This window comes from Diceros bicornis, chromosome 6 (assembly GCF_020826845.1).
Source record: "Diceros bicornis minor isolate mBicDic1 chromosome 6, mDicBic1.mat.cur, whole genome shotgun sequence".
In the NCBI taxonomy this organism is placed as follows: domain Eukaryota; kingdom Metazoa; phylum Chordata; class Mammalia; order Perissodactyla; family Rhinocerotidae; genus Diceros; species Diceros bicornis.
Window position 1 is genome coordinate 44,090,182 of NC_080745.1, and position 22,994 is coordinate 44,113,175.

At 37.9% G+C, this 22,994-nt stretch overlaps 1 protein-coding gene across 2 annotated transcripts; it reads right to left on the reverse strand.

Moving 5' to 3' along the window:
- Positions 1–2,289: 2,289 nt before the first annotated feature.
- Positions 2,290–21,468, reverse strand: CDK1 (cyclin dependent kinase 1). 2 transcript variants are annotated; one of them, XM_058543381.1, is made up of 8 exons: positions 21,381–21,468; positions 19,198–19,259; positions 12,903–13,059; positions 11,932–12,055; positions 8,986–9,156; positions 7,737–7,900; positions 7,470–7,611; positions 2,290–4,749 (listed from the first exon to the last, which is right to left on the reverse strand). In XM_058543381.1, the coding sequence occupies exons 2-8, from the start codon at positions 19,232–19,234 to the stop codon at positions 4,651–4,653; spliced, it is 894 nt and encodes a 297-aa protein (XP_058399364.1). In that variant the 5' UTR covers positions 19,235–19,259; positions 21,381–21,468; the 3' UTR covers positions 2,290–4,650. The 2 variants fall into 2 exon arrangements, with proteins under 2 accessions (XP_058399364.1, XP_058399365.1); XM_058543382.1 differs by having other exon boundaries at positions 21,367–21,422.
- Positions 21,469–22,994: the final 1,526 nt, after the last annotated feature.

Sequence of the window (22,994 nt, forward strand, 5' to 3'; positions counted from 1 at the left end):
TGGCATAGCGGTTCAGTTCTCACATTCCGTTTCAGTGGCCCGGGGTTCGCCGGTTCAGATCCTGGGTGCGGACCTACTCACTGTTCATCAAGCCATGCTGAGGAGGCAGGCGGGCCTCATAGAAGAACTAGGAGGACCTACAACTATGTAGTGGGGCTTTGGGGAGGAAAAAAGGAGGAAGATTGGCAACAGATGTTAGCTCAGGGCGAATCTTGCTCAAAAAAAAAAAAAAAAAAGGCTCCAGATCCTTGCTCTGGCATTTACTAGGCTTGTGACTTTGGCAAGCTACTTAAGCTTATGAATTTTAGTTTCACCACCTGCAAAATGAAGACGCCCCCTCCCTTACAAGATAGCTGTGAAAAGCAGAGGAAACGTATGTAAAGCAATGGCTGCCCACAGTAGATTCAAGTGTTATTGAAGGTGAGGTGCCACTGCCTTTGGGTAACCTTAAAGGACTGCAACAGTGTCTAATGCTTGAGGTACCAGACCAAGGGCTGTGAGGACAGAAGAACAAGACATGGCCCCTGCCCTCACTGGACTTATAATCTGATAAGGGAGAAAATAGAAATGCGATAAGTGCTAATATGAGGGAAAAGTGCTGAGAGTTCAAAAGAGAACAAAATTACCATGTGCCAGGAACTTGACCTACACCCTCCATCTAGTGTTGCCATTTAATGGATTTAAGCACCAATTACTGTGGCAGAAAAATAGCTCTAACTGCCCAATTTTTGTAATGTATTGAAAAAAGGACATTTAGGGTAATCCTGACAGATAGGACATGTCCTATACATGCAGGATGCCTGGCAACCCTATCTCCAGCCCCCACAACCACCCTACAATCCTATTTATATGAATATATTATTTACATAAATAATAAATCCTATTTATTATCTCCATTGTACAAGTGAGGAAATAGAGATGCTGAGTGACTTATTCAGGCCAGATAAAAATGGCAGAACTTCTAATCTCTCAAACTCTATTCTCTCTGGCTCTAAAGCCTAAAATATCTTTACACTACACCATTCACTTTTCTCAACAATGACAATGGCAGATTTAGGTTGGAATTCCAGTTCAATCTCTAAATGTATGCCTGACTATAGGTCAGTTTTTTCTTCTGCACCTGTGTGCACTTCCTCTGCAAACCCAACAAGTTGATCAAAGAGCCGAGATTCTGTTCAGTTCTCTCAAATTCTGACAACCACCCACGTAGTGATTCTCAGAGTGTGGTCCCTGGACCATCAGCATCACCCTGGAACTTGTTAAGAAAGCATATTCATGGCCACACAGGACCTACTGAATCAACCTCTGGGAATGGACCAGAAATATTTTAACAAGCTCTCCAGAAGATCTTAATGCAAGTTTGAAAACCAGACCTTCAGCATTGGAATGCTGCTATTCTGATACCTTTTTTCTTTCTCAACAACCAAGTGTATGACTCTTAAGACATGTCTTTTGAAGCTTTTAAGGTTATCTTAGAAACTTGATATTTATACACTATGGCATGGGACTGAAGATGTCTACACTTACTTCCAAATACTTCATTAAACTTAACTCCTTTCTCCAAACTGACTAAAGTTACAGTCTCTGTCAATACCATCGCTATCCCACCTTTGCCTTCTCCTAGTTGCCACTTAAGGCAACCTCCCTCTCTCCAGGGTCTTTCACACTCTGTCCCTCCATCCTTCACTTTCCCTTTGTGAATACTCTATCCATCTTGTCCCCAACCTAAACAACACCCACTACTCTTTACTCCACATTCCACAGACATCACTAATTGTCTCTGCTCTGTGTACAACGCAAAATGATCCTACAGAACCTCACAGACCTCAGTGTGAATATGACAACTGTTTAAACAGGGATGGGACTTAAGTTGACCTATTATGAACCACAGTTTGCTAAAGGCACTAATGTAAAAAAGTTTGAGCTTTCAATTCTCTTCAAGGACTTCAAAAATTATTTTACTAATTAAAAATTAGTTTAGTCTGTTAATCCAAGTCCCCAAAGGACCTTCTATTGGGCCATTTTTTAATTTTTTCAATTCCCCCCCCCCCCAAAGCCCCAGTAGATAGTTGTATGTCATAGTTGTACATCCTTCTAGTTGCTGTATGTGGGATACGGCCTCAGCATGGCCAGAGAAGCGGTGCGTCGGTGCGCGCCCGGGATCCGAACCCGGGCCGCCAGCAGCGGAGCACGCGCACTTAACCGCTAAGCCACGGGGCCGGCCCTGGGCCATTTCATTAACTCTAAAATACTATCATTTTTCAAAACATTTAATTCATATATGCCATGTCCACATAGAAATTAGTAAGATTTTATTGTATATTATGTATTAACTTCTCTGCATCATTATTGCTTATATATTTAAACTTGAAAAAATAAACCCTCCTCTAAAGACTAGGGACAGTGTTAATAAAAAACAACTGTCACAGTCCTATATTCAAGAATATGAAAGTCTTATGTTGGTGATGAAATATACAGCTCTCTTCCCTCACTAAAGTATAGACTGAAACAGAAATGGAACAAGTTAAAGGTATCACATGATGCCAATAAGCTTTAAGACAACTAAAACGAAATGAGGTCCAAAGTTGTTAAACACACCACCAACTGGTGATAAGTGGCTGCATCAGAATTAGCTTGGGAACCTTGTGAAAAAATCATTTCCTGGGATACATTTCCCAATTTTCAATTTCAGAATTTTCAGGGTAAGACCAGTTAGCCTCAGGCGTGTCTAGCATACAACCGATTGAGGAACTGCTGGCCCAGGGACCAGCTCCATTTTCAAGTTAATCAGAAGCACCATAGCACAAGCTAATTTAAAAATATGCATGAGATGAGGACCCAGTTAGGTAGCTGTCACCCAGTAACTGAAGCTGATGTACTTTAATAGGACCACACAAATATGCAGAGCAGGACGAAAAGTAGAGGTCACTCATTATAGTGATTGATGATTGTTCTACCATCTCATTTCCCTGGTGCACCAAGTGGGTTCTAAACTGATGAATTATTGACTTTTCAAACAATTAGTCTCCATGGAGCAATAGCAGTGAGGTTGCATGCTGCTTCTACCAACTCCACAGGGCCCCAAACATTTGTAACACCCACGGATCTATATATTACTGAAACAAAAGTACCAAGAAATAACTATATAAGAAACACTGATAGTTTCCATTCTACATTGGGAAGAGGGTGGGGGTGGGGCTTGGTGAACCACTAAAAGGTTGCAATCCACAATTTGAAAAACGGATCCAATTCAACACTTCACAGGTAAGAAAACATAAGTCTGTAGACGGGCCATTTCACCATCTAAATTAAATCTTTCACGTGACCTTTCATTTACCAAATTCCCCCCATGAAATCTTAATAACTGTCCACAATATGACCCAAATGACTTCCATCTCCAGGCTCTGCATTCTCTGACTGCAGGCTGGCTTCTACCAAAAGACCTAGAAAAAGGCCACCAAATCTCTCATCTTACAAGTCCCATTACCCAAGTAAGTGACCCATACTTTCTCCTCCAGACTGCAAAAGTCCCAAGACAACACAGATTAGGTACATCACTCATTACATATCCAATCAATTGGGTGTAAGGATCAACAACACAGGAACGCCTCTTCTAGCCATAGGTAATCAGGAGGAAAAATAGAGGGTCAGACAATGGATAGATGTACACTAAAAATGATAAAACTGTTTTATAGACATTTCTCTTGACTACAACAAATAATTTAAATTAGGCTGTTTATAGGTAAGAATCACAATGAGCAGCATTATTAATTAAACAATTCCCAAAGCTAGTGATTTTAGCTAAATACTTGTATATTAGAATCTTCTAAGAAGGTTGCTAATAAACACTATGTCAAAATTTGCAAATAGAGTATTTAGGTCAGACTTGAAAGCCAAGATAAGCAACTCCTTTGCCTCTGACCAAGGCATAAGAATTCACTTAGAGAAATAGCTTTCATAACCTACTTAAAAATAGGATAGTTCATAAATTTTCTAAACTGTTCTTTCCTGCCGTGGACAGCCCTTGATCTTTGACTGTAAAACTTAGCAAACTTTGGCACACTCTAATGTTAGTTTTATAAGTTACTGAAAATCTCTATAAACTTAGCATCATTTCTCAAATTTAGACAGTTTCCTCATTCTGAATGCTTAAACATTTATGTCACAAATTGAAATACCAATAGAAAATTATTCATCTTTAGGCAGGCTGTATAGTTACCATATGGCAAGAAACTGACAAGAAAATTTAAACATTCAGAGGATAAAAATACTTCAAAGCATTATGAACTTTGAACATAGCATACTTTCCCAAATTTTAGTAGTTCCAATACAAGAAAACTGGACTGTGGAAAGGTTTGAGATAATTTAACTCAATTTTTTCCCCAATTCCTGACATCAATACTAGATTTATAGTTTTATTATAGGAACAAATAGCTGTTACAGTGGGATCTACAAACATATACAGAATTATTATATTTAAATTCATATAGAACAATATTTACATTTTTAAGTTACATTTTTGAAATTAGAAGATGAAGTACAGCTTAAGCTTTACAACAAAGAAAAGAAGAACACAAGACAAAAACGAACAGTTAACAGTAAAAATATAACTATCTGTTCTTGATACAACACGTGGAAACTGTTAGAAACCTACATCTTCTTAATCTGATTGTCCAAATCATTAAAATATGGATGATTCAGGGCCATTTTGCCAGAAATTCGTTTGGCAGGATCATAGACTAACATTTTCTGTGGAGAGAAAAAAGATGAAAAAGGTTTTACTTATTTAAGAAATGAATCATTTAGAAAAAATACCCATAAAGCCTTAACTTTTCTACCAATAAGCTATAAGGTAATAATTTTAATGAAACTACTAAACGAACACTTCCATTAGTCTAACACCAAACCACATCAATGTGTCATCCTCCATACTTCACCTCTGGCTCCAGAATAACCTACTCCTTCAATCATAGCTATCTTAATAACCTCTTTCCGCTATAAATTATGGTTTAAGACACAAGCATTCAGGGCCTAGCCCCGTGGCGTAGCGGTTAAGTGCACGTGCTCCACTGCTGGCAGCCCAGGTTTGGCTCCCGGGCGCACACCGATGCACCACTTGTCAGGCCATGCTGTGACAGTGTCCCATATAAAGTGGAGGAAGATAGGCACAGATGTTAGCTCAGGGCCAGTCTTCCTCAGCAAAAAGAGAAGGACTGGTATGGATGTTAGCTCAGGGCTGATCTTCCTCACAAAAAAAAAAGATACAAGCATTCAGAGATAGCTTTAAAACCAAGACATAAATTTAAGAAAGATACCTAGTTAATTATATTTACTTTGAGAATTAAATGGCCATCTGAGTTATTTACAACATTCTTGAATTAACTATAGTGGTTTCTAATGTAGCTTCCAGCAAGTTCCAAACAAAAACAAAATTGGAGCGCAATGTATCATAAACGTAGTTAAAATGAGTCACTATATGAATTACGGTGAGACAATCTAGTATTAAAGTTAATTTACACATCACCAAAAAAGCTGAATAAAGCCTAATATTGATCTTAAATTTTATCTTGAAATATTAATCTTAAAACCAAATCAATGGGGCCAGCCCCACGGCCTAGTGTGCTCTGCTTTGGCGACCCAGGTTCGATTCCCAGGCGTGGACTTACACCACTTGTCGGGGGCCGTGCTGTGGCAGTGACCCACACACAAAATAGAGGAAGATTGGCACAGATGTTAGCTCAGGGTGAATCTTCCTCAACAACAACAACAAAAAAACCAAATCAATAAGCAGACTGGAGATACTTTTACTACCCAGTTAGCATTTGAGTTCTTATTATGTATCTAGCACCATATTAAGTGCTTTGCACGTTATCATGCTACTTAATCCTCACAACAAATGGTAGGTATTAGTCCCATTTTACAAATGAGGACATTGAGGCTCAAAGAGGTTAAGTAACTTAACTTGCCCAAGTTCAAAGAGCTAAGGAGTGAGAGTGATAAATCTGAAATTTGAAACCAAGTCTAATTCATGATTCACAGCAGTGGTTCTCAACTGGGTGAGACTTTGCCCCTCAGGGGACATTTGGCAATGTCTGGAGACATTTTGTCTTGTCACAACTGGGAGGAATGTGCTACTGGCATCTATAGGGCAGAGTATCGGGACACTGTTAAATATCTTACAATGTACAGAGGACAGCCCCCAGCAACAAAGAACGATCCAGTTTAAGATGCCAACACTGGTCAGACTAAGGAATCATGATTTACAGTATTAGACTTTTGTTTCGTTAACTGAAGTGAAATTCTTTGTGCTCAAGAATTATAGAAGTTAAAAAGACAGATTGGGCTCAGAATATGAAGACCTTTCTTTTTTTTTCGTGAGGAAGATTGGCCCTGGGCTAACATCTGTGCCCATCTTCCTCTACTTTATATGTGGAAGGCCTGCCACAGCATGGCTTGATAAGCGGCACATAGGTCTGAGCCCAGGATCCGAACTTGTGAACCCTGGGCCGCCAAAGCGGAACATGTGAAATTAACCACTACACCACCCGGCCAGCCCCCTGGAAGACCTTTCTTTTAAGTCAAATCAACAATATTGATGTACAAAATATTTGAATGGCAGGTAAAGCACTTTCAACTTCATTGTAAGCGATTGAGAAATCTGAACTGAATTTGGCGGCATGTTTTATAAATTGTGTAAGGGGCCTAAAGAGCAATTAGAAGATGTATATGATCATCTAGCAGTAGATTTTTTTTCGTTTAGTAACCTGCTAAAATGTTATTTTTTTCTCAGTCACATTACCTGAGAGTCATAAAAATTAGTCTCTTCTAAAAACTAAATATATTAAATATTGTTCTAAAACAAATTTCCTAAAGCAGGGCTAGAAATTTATTTTTCACCTGAACAAATTTTTTTGTCTTGTTTTTAAACAAAACAACTGTTAGTTGAGAACAGCAATGTAATAGAGGGGAAAAATTTTTAAGAACTACGTTAGTCCCTCTCCTCCTAACTTTTCTGATATGGAAACAAAGCAGGAAGTGAGAAATGGGAGTTCATGCAGTAAAAAGCTTTTAACTAAAAATATCAAGCAATGTGGAACACACCTATGTTTAGGATAAACTAAAAAGTTGTAAATACTGAGACAAAAAAGCTGGAAAGGAAGCCTACTACAAGTCAGCAACTTAAAAACAATAAAGGTGTATTAACACTGGCCTCTCCTTCACAGAGTATTTATAGCTACCAATCAGACTGAAAAACAAACAAAAAACCAACTAATGCTAAATCCTCAAAACCACTAGTGTTTCTTGTTATCTAAAATAGAGCTAGTAATACAGTAAACATAGCAAACATACTAGGTATGTGCCAAGCTCAATATATGTTGGTTTTCTTCCTATTTCCCAGGTGAAAGAAAGGACTTAGTACATTCAGAATTATCAATAATGTTCAAGTCAGTATAAACAGCACTCCTTACCGAGAGCAGATCCAAGCCGTTTTCATCCAAGTTTTTGACATGGGATGCTAGGCTTCCTGGTTTCCACTTGGGAAATGTATTCTTATAGTCCTGTAAAGATTCCACTTCTGGCCACACTTCATTATTGGGGGTGCCCAAAGCTCTAAAAGGCCATAGCAAAACAAAAAATTATTAAAGCATAAACATAATCTTGTTGTTATATACATGTTGCCTTTATTATTATTAAGCTCAAAAGTTCTTAACAGCTTAATTATAAAACAAAAATACCTGAAAATTCTGAAGAGTTGATCGATTTCTGAATCCCCATGGAAAAGTGGTTTCTTCGTTGCTAATTCCGCAAATATGGTACCTATACTCCAAATGTCAACAGGAGTCGAGTAGCGAGCTGACCCCAGCAGTACTTCTGGAGATCTATACCAGAGTGTGACTACCTATTACAAAGCACATTTTTACACTGAGTAAATGTGGTGCATTAAATTACCTAAATGTAAACATTGATATTTCACTAGGACTGTCCTTTAGAAGGCTGCATGATTGCCTCTGATAATACTGTTTAAAAGTCAATTAACTATACACGAACCACTATATGGAAGATAAATATTTCACTTCTAAATTCTATTCATTAGGGGGAAAAAAACTTGACAAGTAAAAGCATGAATAATCAAATAACACTTTATTAGTGGTCTAGAACTAATCTACTATTTCAGTATATATAATTTATTGCAACAGTAAAAATATCCCCTCTAACTTAAAGTTAATGAGGTCAACAGCATTTGTTTAAGCCAATGGGAACCAAATAATCCTTATTTATGCAGCCATGGGAAAAATGATATATAGCCAAGACATCTAACCGAATGAGCACTGTTATAAGTTTTGATCTGGAGATGGTCTTTGGGCCCAAGGGTAGACAACTCCACAGAAGTCACTGTTTTCCAATAATCTTTTACTCTACAATTCAACACGCCCTTTCCTTCCAGAAATAACAAATGAAATGCCAAGTCATCAATGTAACCCTGACAAAACTAGATCATATTTAGTAGCTTCTAAATATATCTGAAACAGTATCCCCTTGAGCAACAAAATCTGCCTTTAACCAATTTGATTGTGCATCAGAGAGAATCCAATCAGGAAACAGAAACCATACAGTGATTTGAATGGGGACAGTTTACTATAAAGGATTTTTAACTATAACAGGGGATTGGAAAAATGAGAGATTGACTAGTAGGAAATAACAACTCTGGATACTATAGCCAAGAAAATCCCATTCTCCTGAAATGCCTCCCCAGCATCCTCTACTGACAAAGCTTAACACCACATCAGCTGGCAAAGGAAAAGTATTTAAAGGTTCCAGTTACATTTTCACATAGCATGCAGTGAAGGGTGAGTTTGGAGCTGAGAGGCACAACGTGGAAATCTTTTTTATTGAGTATTTCTTTCTGGACTTAAGGAACAAATATAGAAAACAATCCAGCAATCTCACATACTTATAAGCACCAAAAAACACTATTCTACGTACCTCATGTGTATATACTCTAATAGGTATTCCAAAAGCTCTGGCAAGGCCAAAATCAGCCAGTTTAATTGTTCCTTTGTCATCAATCAATAGATTTTGAGGTTTTAAGTCTCTGTGTAGAACTCTTCTAGAGTGACAAAACACAATCCCTTGTAGGATTTGGTACAGGTAACTCTGGAAGAAGAAAATATAAGTTAGAAACTTAACCGTACCAAATAATTTTTTAAGTAATTTTGGTGGGTTTGTTTCAAAGATATAAGAAATTATAATGCAGGAAAATAATTTAACTCCCAAAAAAGCTTTCAGGCCATTTGAGATTAACTAATAAGAAGCATTTGAAGGTGGGAAGCCCATTAATATACAATATCACGTTTGTATACCTAAGATGAAGATGTAAACCTAAGACAAAGACCTTATGAAGACATCTATATCCATATGAACTCATTTAGTCTTCTTTTACTTATTTTTGGTCCCTGATTCTTAAGTCATAAGTTAGTTTTCTGTATAGAAGTTTCTTAAACTTTTGTTCAATATACTTTTGGCAACTCTATTTCTATCTTGAATAAGGGTGGTCTTTTCCATTTCTATCTTTTATCTTTACATATTCATTTCCTCTTTGGAAACATGGATTGCCGATTTCAAAAGAAATGACAAAGAGGATATTATGATTATATATCTAGATAGATACAATTATCATAAAATGTTTAGTAGTTCAAGAAAAGTGTTTTACAAGACACTTGTTGCCAAGACAATGTAATTGATATTTGAAGCAACATGGATATTACAGAAATGTAAAGTATATATAATCACAGTATTGACTTACAAAGTTCAACATGAAATAATAAATAAAATCAACTGGTTGGAATAACTGACTAGCCATTTGGACAAAAAATTAAGAACCCCAGTTCTTACACCAAAATAAACCTTCGATCCATCCAGAATTTAAGACAAACAAAAGGGGGTGGGGGGTAACCTACTAAAACTACTAGAAAAATATTGTCTTATATTGTTCTAATATATATGATCTTTGAGTGAGGAAGACTTAAATAAGACACAAAAGCTGCAAGTCTAAAAATCATATACAAGATTGTTAAATATATTATAAAAGTTATTGGGGCCGGCCTGGTGGCATAGTGATTAAGTTCGTGCACTCCCATTCGGTGGCCCAGGGTTCACGGGTTTGGATCCCAGGCACAGACCTACACACTACTCGTCAAGCCACACATAGCAGGGTCCCACACACAAAAAATAGAGGAAGATTGGCATGGATATTAGCTCAGTGCCAATCTTTATCAAGCAAAAAGAGGAAGATTGGCAACAGGTGTTAGCTCAGGGCCAATCTACCTCACACACACACAAACGTTATTAATGGTATATACCATCAACAAGTCAAAAGACCAAAAATAAAAAAAAAAGGAATAAAAGGAATATTATCAACATGTTACCAGTAAGGGGAGCTTAGGAAGCAGTGAAAAAAGACAATATCCTAACAGAAATATCAGTGAAGAATATGTATAGGCTGTTTATAAATGGCTAAAAATGAAAAAATGTTAAATGAAATGCAAAATGATAATAATATGCCTTTTTCACATAATAAACTGATAAAACATTAAAAAGACTGATAAAATCACATTTTGGCAGTGATGTACTAAAAAAATAACTGTTACACACCATGATGTTTAAGAGTAAATTGCTACCATTTTTTAGAGGGCAACTGGCATTATCTATCAATATTTTAAGTGTAAATCAACATGGTCAACCTATCTATTTCAGTTACAAGAATTTATCCTATAAAGTTGCATACAAAGATAAATATATAAGGATAGTCACTGCAGCATTGTTCATAAAAGCACGAATCACCAAGCTGGAAAACAACTTCAATGTCCACCAGATGAAACTGGTTTAAACAATTACATCAAAAATTTAGACAGACAGCGGCCAGCCCAGTGGCACAGTGGTTAAGTGCGCGTGCTCCACTTTGGCAGCCCAGGGCTCGCAGGTTCAGATCCTGGGCACGCACTGATGCACCACTTGTCAAGCCATGTTGTGGGGGTGTCCCATGTAAAGTAGAGGAAGATGGGCACGGATGTTAGCCCAGGGCCAATCTTCCTCAGCAAAAAAGAGGAAGATTGGCTCGGATGTTAGCTCAGGGCTGGTCTTCCTCACAAAAAAAAAAAAATTTAGACAGACAAGTAGACCCATATGTCAAATAATGTTTTACACACACATAAAAGAAAAATAATGCATATATATATTTTACATATAACACATATATTATATATATAAATAATCCCATTTCTGTAAAACAGTCTATGTGTATACACATACAAAGCTAACTACAACGATCTGTAAGATTACTAATAAAACTAAAAATGGCTACCTCTGAGGTATGATTTGGTAGAGTTGGTGTAAGGATAAGACACTTACTTTATACACTTCAGTACTTTTTTTAAAATTATACATTTATAATTTAACTGAGATAGAACAAATGCCTACAATAAATTAACCATATGAAATTGACATATTCAAAACCAGAATAAAATAAAACCACTTGCCACCACCACCCTGCCTCAGGCTTTCATTACTTTGTTTTTCACATATCTGACTGCCAAATAAGACCAGAATATCCTAGATACTTCTATAATATATATAATATATTAGATACTTATTATTATTATACAACAATAGATACTTATTATTATTAGTTTTATGTTATCTCAGGCACTACTTTTCACTTTACAACTAGAAGTGCTATCTAGTCATAAAATGGGTAACTGTTAACAATCTAAATTATAGACTACATAAGAGGAAAACGAAATATTCTTTTCATCCTCCTTCTACCTTCTAACAGTTTTTCCAAGCATATTCCCACAAAACAGAGACTTCTATAGAGTAGACTCTTTACATTCACAGTGGACAAATACTAATAAAATTAGGTAAGCATCTTACCTTAACAAGTGAAGAATCCATGAACTGACCAGGAGGAATAGAATCCAAGTATTTCTTGAGATCCATGGAAAGGAATTCAAAGATGAGATATAACCTGGAATCCTGCATAAGCACATCTTGAAGACTGAAGAATAAAACAATTGCATGAAAAAAAATAAATCTAACAAACATTTTTGACCTCTCACAAAATAAAACTATTTCTATAAATTTCACAGTAGCTATCACAAAGAGCAGGGCTGTAAGAAATTTCCTATGATAACAAATACATACTGTTTGGGGAAAGAAGAGATGGTAGCTTACCTAGTAGGGAAAACCTTAGTACTAAACTAGAGTCAGAGAAAGGAATCTCAGGGCAGCAACTGAAAATTAAGTCATGTTATACACAGGGTGCTAACTCAAACCACTTGTATTCCAAAAGAACATTTCTAGGTTGACTGCTTGCTGCTCAGAGCTTGTCTTTCCATTGAGGTAAATTATAGCAATAAATTTTAAAGTAGTATCTGACCCTAATAGTTGCTCACTATCTCCAGCCTCAGAAAAATGCAGTTAGATCCTAACTCGAACTGTTAGGAAGACAACCTCGCAAAAAACACCAGTGCAAACACTTAAAAAAAAAAAGAAAGAAAACTTTTTCATCTTATCTAGCTACCTGTCTTAGGAGTACGATTAAGGAGTCTTTAAGGAACAGAGCTCCCAGAGTGGGAGGTGACAAAGCTCTGTGAAAAGTCTTCCTTTTCTCCATTGGCCAGTTTACCTTGATTTTCCAGCCCCCAATCCTAATCTCTATCACCAAGATCCTCTAACTCTGTTCCTGCTTTAACAGCCTATTTTTCCTACGCCCAGCATTCTCAAATAACAAAAATAGTAGGGTTCTATTCTGCTCAGCAAGGTTAGACCAGAAACAATGCAAAATGTAAAAATTTCCACATTGAAATTCACATGTGAAATAGTATGAGGAAAAATGGTCATACCTGACTATATTTGGATGACGAAGTTCTTTTAGTAAAGAAATTTCCCGAATTGCAGTACTAGGAACCCCTTCCTCTTCACTTTCTAGTCTGATTTTCTTCATGGCTACCACTTGACCTGTAGTTTTGTGTCTACCCTTATACACAACTCCATAGGTACCTGAAATAGACAAAGTAAATGCCTGCTATGTGACACCCTCCACGAACTAAGATTTTAAAAAATGATTGAATCCCATAAGGTGTCACGTAATACAAATGTCTGCTGTGCCCAGATAGGAAGTATCTTACTCATATTTACTACAGCCTCATCACTTCCACAAAGAAATTGAGGGTAACTACAACCTATCACACCTGTAGTTTAGAAATAAAATTCATGTAGGCATCACAGGCTTCCCATACATTTAAATTACCAGTAATTTCCCAGCACATTTTTTAGAGAAGAAAATGGACCCTTTGTGAATTGGAATTTATCTCCTCTCAACTATCCCACCCAACAATAAGGCAGGCATAAAATACAGTGTTAAGATTTGGGCTCAGGAAATAATACTTAACAGGAGTCACTGTGACACTTTCAGAAAACTCTGTATAAGAGTGCTTTATGGCATTTCAGATATATAGTCAACAATCCTCATCCAGAAAAGAATGGAGATAAAATATTTTATTAAATATTTATTAAATCTATTAAAGTTCACATTATCTACTATAGAGTAGGAAAGCCTCACACCCATTCAGACTGATTCTGACATACAGGCTTCAGATAAGAAGCAACAGCGTCAACAGAGGGGATCGGGGGGGTAGGGGTGTGTGGATACAGGGACTGGAAATGACAATAATAAGGGAGATGGACTAGTTAGCTAAAACAAGTTCATATTCGTGATACCCATAATCCCCTAGATAAGTGCTCCTTAAACTGGGATTGGACAATTTGTGGAGGTCTTGAACCCCTTACCTGTACATAAAATTTTACTGAATAGCTTTTATTATTTTTGTATGACATCAGTGTAACTTCAAAAGTGATTAGAGTGCATTTTTCTAGAGACAAGATCTATTCTATAGCTTTTATCAGTTTCTCCAAAGGTAGCAATATTTCAAAAAAGGCTAAGAACCACTAACAAATTATTTACTGACTTTATTAGAATATTAAAGATGGTTTGGTCAGCGGCAAACTGATGTTATATAAACTTTGTTCTAATTTTTTTTAAATAGAGAAATTCTATACAATAGTCTGTCTTCCTAGATACTGGTGTCATTTTTAAGACATAATTTGACATAAAATCAATTCTATACTATTTTGATTAAATTTGGATTAGCTGTGACTTTTGGATAATCAAAATTACTCCAGATTAAAGGAGAACTGATTTTATTTAATTTTCACAACCATCCTTAAAAGTAGGTAACCTTCTGTACACATAAAATCTGTTCATTTTGCAAATCAAAACAACACTAAGATACCAACTCACGCCCGTTAGAATGGCTATAATCACCAAGACAAAAAACAACAAATGTTGGAGAGGATGTGGAGAAACAGGAACCCTCATACACAGCTGGTGGGAATGCAAATTGGTGCAGCCTCTATGAAAAACGGTATGGAGATTCCTCAAAGAATTAAAAATAGAGATGCCCTATGATCCAGCCATCCCACTACTGGGAATCTATCCAACGCACCTGAAATCAACAATCCAAAGAGGCTTATGCACCCCTATGTTCTTTGCAGCATTATTCACCATAGCCAAGAAGTGGAAGCAACCTAAGTGTCCCTCGACTGACGATTGGATTAAGAAAATGTGGTATATATATACAATGAAATACTACTCAGCCATAAAAAAAGACAAAATCGTCCCATTTGCAACAACATGGATGGGCCTGGAGCATATTATGTTAAGTGAAATAAGCCAGAAAGAGAAAGACAAACACTGTATGATCTCACTCATATGTGGAATATAAACCAACACATGGACAGAGAAAACTGGACTGTGTTTACCCGGGCAGTGGGGGTGGGGGGTGGGCAAAAGGGGTTAAGGGAGTCATATATGGGGTGATGGACAAACAAAAATGTACAACCCAAAATTTCACAATGTTAGAAACCATTAAAACATCAATTAAAAAAAAAAAAAAAAGGGAAAAAAAAAATCTGTTCATTTTTCAGATGTAAATTATACTTGCATTAAACACAAAAGTGGGTAAGTCAGTAGCACACTCATCTGGCACACAATTAAAGCAGACTCAGGAAGATTAGTTATTTGCATGATATAGTCAAATAAGCAATTCAGAACTAATTTTTTTTCTAGTATCTTACCTCTCCAAGTGTACAACCTCATCGGGTCCTAAAATTTACTCATAACAACTAATTAGCACTTAGCCAACATTTAATATTTATTGAATTGAATTTTAGACATCACAAGTGCTCTATGGGTCTCTTCTTTCTGACTCTTTTTGAACCATTATCATTTCTCATTGAACTACTGGAACAGAACTCTACCTAAACAGGGCAAAATGATTCTACTGGTTAATCATCAAAAATTATTTATGAGGGCCAGCCCCGTGGCTTAGTGGTTAAGTGCGCGCGCTCCGCTACTGGCAGCACGGGTTCAGATCCTGGGCGCGCACTGACGCACCGCTTTTCTGGCCACGCTGAGGCCGCATCCCACATACAGCAACTAGAAGGATGTGCAACTATGACATACGACTATCTACTGGGGCTTTGGGGAAAAAAAAAAGGCGGAGGATTGGCAGTAGATGTTAGCTCAGAGCTGGTCTTCCTCAGCAAAAAGAGGAGGATTAGCATGGATGTTAGCTCAGGGCTGATCTTTCTCACACACAAAAATAAATAAATAAATAAATAACTGTTAAAAAAAAATTATTTATGAGATATATGGTATGTGCTCTGAAATGAACTCAACATTATAAAATAAAAAATGTTAGATATGGTCAGGTTATACAGACTAATGGTAAGCAGAAAACCTTTAATCAACAAATGTTTATAGAATGCCTACTAAATGCCAAGTAAGGTTCCACATCATGGATATACCTACTCTCTATGATCCAAAAAGATATTTTCTTAAGGAATTCAAAGACTAATGTGACAACACTGAGATTTTTGTAATTCAGAAGAAAGCAGAGAACCATTTTGTAATAATTGAAATAAGAAAAGTCTGGATGTATTTAAGAAATGAATTGGGTTGTCAAAAAACTCAATATCGAGGGGGAAAAAGTTAGGGAGACTAATCTAAACTAGAAGCGATTAAGGAGACATTAACCATCAAATGAAATGCATGACCTTGGCTAGATCCTCAGAAGATACATGCAGAAGTATTTAAAAACAAAGCACATCTCTACAGCTTACTTTAAATGGGTCAAAAGAAAAACAAAATGCTAAAACACACATATACAATAAAGTAAATGTGACAAAACACTAACATCTTGGCAAAAGGTATTACAGGTTCATTGTATAAATCTTTCAACTGTGTAGGTTTGGAAATGTTCAAAATGAAAAGCTGAGGGAATAACTATAACTTTTAAAATCATCATTTGAATGTTTGAATTTGACCAGGTACGTGGCAGGAGCTAAAGAAAATACTGTGTGGAAGATATTATCTATGCCTTAAATTATTTCTACAAGTTATTTTTTTCAAAAACAATGTCCAGCACATAATCCAAAACAGCCAGGCACTGGAGTAGTCAAGACAATATAAGCCAGAAAAAGAAGAGACAGATTTCAGAAAAACACACACAAAAAAAACAGATAAAGTTGTTATTAAAAATTTGAGTATCTCCTATTGCTGGACACTATTGCCAGGCACTGGTCAAACAGTTGTGAACAAGAAAAATCTCAACTCTCCTGGAGCTTACAGCGTAACAAAGAAAAAGCATATTAAGGATAATGAAAAGGGAACTACAAAATGCACTTGGGCTAGAGCAAGGAGATGAGAGGTGAAGCCAGTAGAGGGTGCTTCCGGGGTGAAAGAACAGGCATTGCCAAAGACCCAGAGGTCAAAGAACAGGGCATATGTGAGGATGTCCAAGAAATCCAAATTAGCAAGTTGAGTGGAATTGGAAGAGGCTGGCAAGGGGGCTACGACATTGATGGTCGTGGAAACAGTGGTCATAGTAATAATAACAAATAGTTAACATTTGATGGTTTTCTGAGTTAAAGCACTCAAACAAATCCTTTCCATACATTATCTCCTTGTATAATCATAATCTTTTTTGGTAGGGACAATTATCCCCGTTTGCAGAAAGAGAAACTGAGATCCAGAGAAGTTAAAAGGTTTATGGTTGTCCCATTGGTAGAAATGGGATCTTGTGACTCCACTATATGTATGTAATATACTACATTTGAAATTATATTTTTAACTGCTTCTATTTGTAGTAGCAATCAGCCCTGGTGGTCTAGTGGTTAACATTCCACACTCTCACTGTCACAGCCCGGGTTCATTTCGAGGTCTGGGCACCAAACCACCTGTCCGTTGATTGTCCTACTGCAGTGGCTGCGCCTTGCTGTGATGCTAAAAGCTATGCCACCAGTATTTCACATACCAGCAGGGTTACCCATGGTGGACAGGTTTCAGCAAAGCTTCCAGACTAAGACAGACCAGGAAGAAGGGCCTGGCCGCCCTTCTGAAAAAATTGATCAGGAAGACCCCCATAAATAGCAGCAGAGCATTATCTGACATAGAGCCGGAAGGTGAGAGGATGGCCAGAAAGACCAAGCAGGGTTTCACTCTGCTATACACAGGGTCACTAGGAGTCGGAATCGACTTGACAGCACCAACAAATCTGTAGTAGCGATTCAAGTACTTTTCTCAAGAGTCAAATCTGTAGTCTCCTGTATACAGTTTGGAGTTCCAGCGTTTTAAAGAAAAATACATTTACACTTTAAGAATGCTTCTTTTTGTTCCAAACTAAAATCAATACATGAAATTCTCTGAGGATTTAAGAAAAACTACAAAGCAGAAAGACATTAGATGTATCTAATGTCTAATTACTTATTTTTAAGTTATCTTTAAATTAGTAGCAAACTTATTTTTAAATTAGTAGCAAAATTAGCTTAGTTGAGTGGATATAATAAAGTAAATTAATTTTTCAAAAAACGAAATCATAGGGGGCTGTCCCAGTGGCGTACTGGTTAAGTTCGCCTGCTCCCCTTCAAGTGGCCTGGGGTTCACAGGTTCGGATCCCGGGCGCAGACCTATGCACTGCTCATCAAGCCATGCTGTGGCAGTGTCCCACATACAAAATAGAGGAAGATGGGCACAGATGTTAGCTCAGGGCTAATCTTCCTCAGCAAAAAGAGGAGGATTGGCAATGAATGTTAGTTCAGAGTGAGTCTTCCTCACAAAAAATAAAAATCGTGTATTTCTAAGTTTTAAAAAAAGAATTTATCTCCAAGCAAACCACCACCCAAACTTGTCATTACTACCTTACTAAATTCCTTCCAGAATTCCTCCCCTAGCTTTTTTGCAGTATTTCTTGTATAAGTAGGGTTTTGGAGTACACTAAAATATAGTTGGAAATGTTCCTCAAATAGAACCTACATGAATTGGCCTCTAATAGCAAATTATTTTGTATAAGTTGTATCATTTGTTCCTGGACAGTTTAGAATGTTAATATCAAGACTCCTATACAGAAACTTAGATATTCTGAAGGGAAAGACAAAAAAACAGGCAACGGGATATTTTTACCCCTCGTTATGCCAGGATATTTTTACCCCTCGTTATGCCATATAACATTCTTTAAAAACTTTAATGCAAGTACAACAGAAAGGGAATGAGTGATTATATACAAGTTACTGTTTTAGAATAGCTTAAACATGTACACATGACAGATCATTTAAACCTAGGGTAACTAAATAGAAAATTTATTTAAATTAGTTTAATAGTGAATTATTGCAACCAATTTAGAAAGTTTAGGTAAAAGTATTTATTATCTTAAAATAATTGTAGGAGACTAAAAGTACATTATGAAACCTAACCTCTCTCCTACAACACCCATACAAGATATCAATAGTGTTTTCAAAATACAAACATCGCTTTAAGTATTTAGTATTAGAAGAATGTAAGATTAAGGGAGGATAGAGGAGGAGGCTGTCAGGGAGTCGTATCAGAATAATTTCAATTCTCTTGAAATGTAAACATTTTTATGTTTAAGTTATTATGTAAGAACATATATATTAAAGCACATTAGAACTGTAAAATACCTTAAAGTTTGGACTTTAATAAATATTTACGTCTTCATGTCACAGACATTATAGCATCATTAAATCATTTTTTAAAACTTTTATATTATTAAAATCACTCACCTTCTCCAATTTTCTCTATTTTGATATAGTCTTCCATAGTTAATCAATAGGTATGATAGATCCTAAAATGAGAGGAAAAACTGATTTGATTACATGCCACTTACTCAAAGGGTGGTTTTAAGTTATTAATGAGATACTATTTGTAAAGCATTTTCCACAATGCCTAGTGCAGTATTAATTTTCTGTAATATTAGTTATTATATTAAAACAATATTTACAAGGGAAAGGACTCCTACAGTAAGACTTTCCCACCTTTCTTAGCTCTTAAAACATTGGAAATATTTGTATATTTAGCAACATAAATATTTAGCTTCTTCCAATCAAATTAACCCTCAAATTCAGACATCAACTTACATATTCTTCCCAAACAGAAACCAGAAGTATGTTCTCTTTATGTAACACTTCTGAGGAGCACCAGTGCCAGTTATACCCAAATATTTCAAAAAATATGTTATTTGACTGAGTTTGCACTGCTTTATATTTTTACGAAGATAATACAAAAGAAACAATTTTTAAAGACATGAGCTAAAATGTGGTCACACTGCTCATCCATTAGAAAGAGTGTTTAAGGCAGCAAAAGCATATAAGTGTTTAAACTTGTTCAAGTGACAGTTTTAGTCTTTCTCCTGTTTTTAGAAGTCACATACACTAATATGATCAAGACTTTCAAGGTACTTTTTACAAGAGTAGGACTTATCACTAAGCACCCTAAAAGAAAAGGTGCAATTCCACAGATACAATTCTAATTACACCCTACACAATGTCAAGAACAAAGTAAAAAACTATATACTTGAATCACAAAGAATGGTAAAAAAGAGCTGAAATGCTGACAACCAGACACTCAAGACTTCCTCAGCTGATAAGTTGGCCATTGAAACATTAACTTCAGAGGCCCAGAGCATAATTACCTTGATTTTCTGACTCACTCATCACTGATAACATCAGTGATCAAGGTCACTCTGAGTAACCGACCCTTAAGGTCTATCTCTCACATTCATCTTCAAAATCATCCCAGAAATAAGTAGAGATAAATCTTTTTAAATGAACAAAATTGCACTAGACTGGCCATGAGTGCCAATCTTAAAATTTTTAAATTTTACAAAATGGCAATGACGATTAGGATAATTATCTTTCTTCAATATGCAGATTTAATTTGTGGAAAGCACAATAAAATTGTAGAGCTCACTTGGAACAAATAGCTAAAAGCTAAGTCAATTTCAAAGCTGGGTTCAATTACTCACCCTCCGTTTTTCTGTCCTAACAATTTTAAACCAAGGATGCAGCTTTAGAATGACTTCTAGGGCTCTGTACTACTGGCCTCAGGATGTAAAATACCCGTGGCTTAATCTCCTACCCACAGAGACCTCCAGGTCTTTAGAGGAAGCAAGACGTATACGTTAGTAATTTCAGTATTAAATAAACATTGATTGAAGGATATTAACACACACACATATGCATCTATCACTCGGCATGTCTTAGCTTTTCACCTTTTGCCAAACCACCAAGCCTAAAACAAAAAGGGGAAAAATCCAAGTTCCCCCTGGCTCTATGCCTTGGCTAAGCGTTCTTAAAGGCCCTGAGTGGGCAAGGGCCAGGGGCACAGAGGCAAGCCCGCAGAAGCCCACAAGTTAGTTCATCGGATCGGTTTTCCGGGATGGCCTGGGTTTAGGGACTGGAGTGGGTACCTGGCCCAGGTGTGGTCTTGCTTTCCACCCCCGGGGACGAGGGCAGAGCGCACAAGGGGCGGCCGGGAGCCGCAGGGCCTAGGACGGAGCCTGGCACCGCGCAGGCGCTCAGCGTCCTAGAACCACTGCACGGATTTGGCTTCACCTGTGACCCGAAAGCCTCCTCTGCCAGGTCGGCGGCCTCTTCCTGAGAACCGACCGCGACCCCAGACTGCAACTCCGAGGCCAGGGCAGCCCCAGCCCTTCCCGGAGTAACCCCGCCAGGTCTGGGCTCCCCCAAGCCTTTCTCTAAAGCCAGGCCCCGGCGTCCCTCAGACGCCCAGACCCTGGGCCCCAGATGAAGGCCCAGCCCGGCCTGGCCCCACGCAGACCCCTGCTGCCCAGCCCAGCCCAGCCTGCTAAATAGCACCCGGTTCCTCAATATCCCCCTCCGAGGCCCCCGAGCCGGCCCTGCCGAGTCGACGGCCCAAGGCATGACCCTGACCCCAGCAAGTCTACCGGCTCACTATCCCGCGGCGGCTACCACGTCGGCGTCGCTCTCCCCAGAACTTCCAAGAGCCAGCTTTGAAGCGAAGCGCCAGCAGTTTCAAACTCACCGCGCTAAAGGGGCCCGAATCCACCAGTCAGGGAGCGCGTAGACTTTCAAAGGAGCCAATCAGAGCCCAGCTACGCTTGGGCCGGGCTTCCCGGGAGACTAGAGCGCGAAAGAACGAGGAAACGGCGGCTGCAGAAAAAGCAGGAGGGCGGGCGCCAACTGAGTCTGAGCGCAAGCGCTGTCTTTGATCCCAGGGGAGCGTCGTCCTACTGTTTCTAGTCATCAAGAATCTGCTAGGTTCGTTTTTTTCCCTTCCCAATATTGGCACAATTAAAATTTATTGTACTCAAATAGCTCATCACAAAGTGATACTACACTTATAGCAAAATTCCATTACTTTCACGTCTAATATTTAAAGCTAGTGTATATTTGTCTTTTTCTAAATGGATGGTTTTCGAGCTGGGCTGAAGGAGAACATTTCAGTTACCTTAAGAAGGAGGTAGTAAAAATCTCAAAGACATCGTCAACAATGTATATCTTTCTCTCTGGGAGACCTAAGCAAGAAATTCAATTTATGTCATCCAAAAACACCTAGTAATTCATTATATCCATTTTACATTCAACATAAAGAAGACCATAAGCTTCCACAGCTGTGATGCCAGATTTTTCAATTTAGCTCAATTATCTTTCTTTTTAAAGTTTCAGTGGTTATTCAGGCTATGATATTGGCAGATACAGTTTATTACACTTTGGGCCAACTTGCATTCAGTGTCTCTAACGTGTAACATGTAACACTGTGCTTTATAGACACAAAACTGAGTCAGACACAATTCCTGGTCTAGGTGTTGGAGGTGAGAGGACACAAGGATTACTTGGAATTCTCTTCTGGCACTTATGTTGTAGCTTATGCTGTGAGGTGATATGAGAACTAGAGGAGGAAATTAGTAATTCAAACAGAGGAAGCGACATTTGAACAAAGAGTGGAGAAAGAATTGTGGGGTGGGCCTTCCAAGCAGGGGAAATTGCATGAGGAATGCACTGAAAGAGAGATTGCTGTTAACATTTTGGTATCTATACTTTAAATGCACATGTGTCCACCCACCTCAATCTCTTATTGGAATTTCAGGAACTGAGGATGGGATAGGGAGAAGAGATTCATTCATCCACCCAGGGACCAATGAGGATCAAAGACACCAGGTGAACAGATGTGAGTCTTCCCATCTAGGTGGAGAGCCAGTGCTTCAAGTGCAATAAGTAAAGGCTGCTCTGCACAGAGCAGAGAGTTACTAGGAGCAGCATGAGTGTGGTAAAGGGGAGAGGGCTCTGGCCAGGTTTCACAGCAGTGGGGGCATCTGAACTGAGTCTTGAGGAATGAAGTTTGCCAAGCAGACACATGAGCGGGGAGAGCTTTTTGGTCCATTGTGAAGAAATAATAAGCATGCTTGATGGACTGAAATTAATTCAGTATTGCTGGAACATAAATGGAGTTTGGGGGCTGGAAAAGGGGTCAGAGAAACAGTGCTAGGGAGTTAGGCAATATCCATATGTCAAAGGGCCTTTCAGGGTCATGCTAACGG

Coding starts and splice junctions, on each gene's coding strand:
- CDK1 (XM_058543381.1), bottom strand. CDS start 19,234: ATGGAAGACTATATCAAAATAGAGAAAATTGGAGAAG. Junction 12,056..12,902: donor CGTCATCCAAATATAGTCAG/GTATGACCATTT, acceptor TTTATTCTTCAG/TCTTCAAGATGTGCTTATGC. Junction 9,157..11,931: donor TGGATTCTTCACTTGTTAAG/GTAAGATGCTTA, acceptor TTCTTCTTCCAG/AGTTACCTGTACCAAATCCT.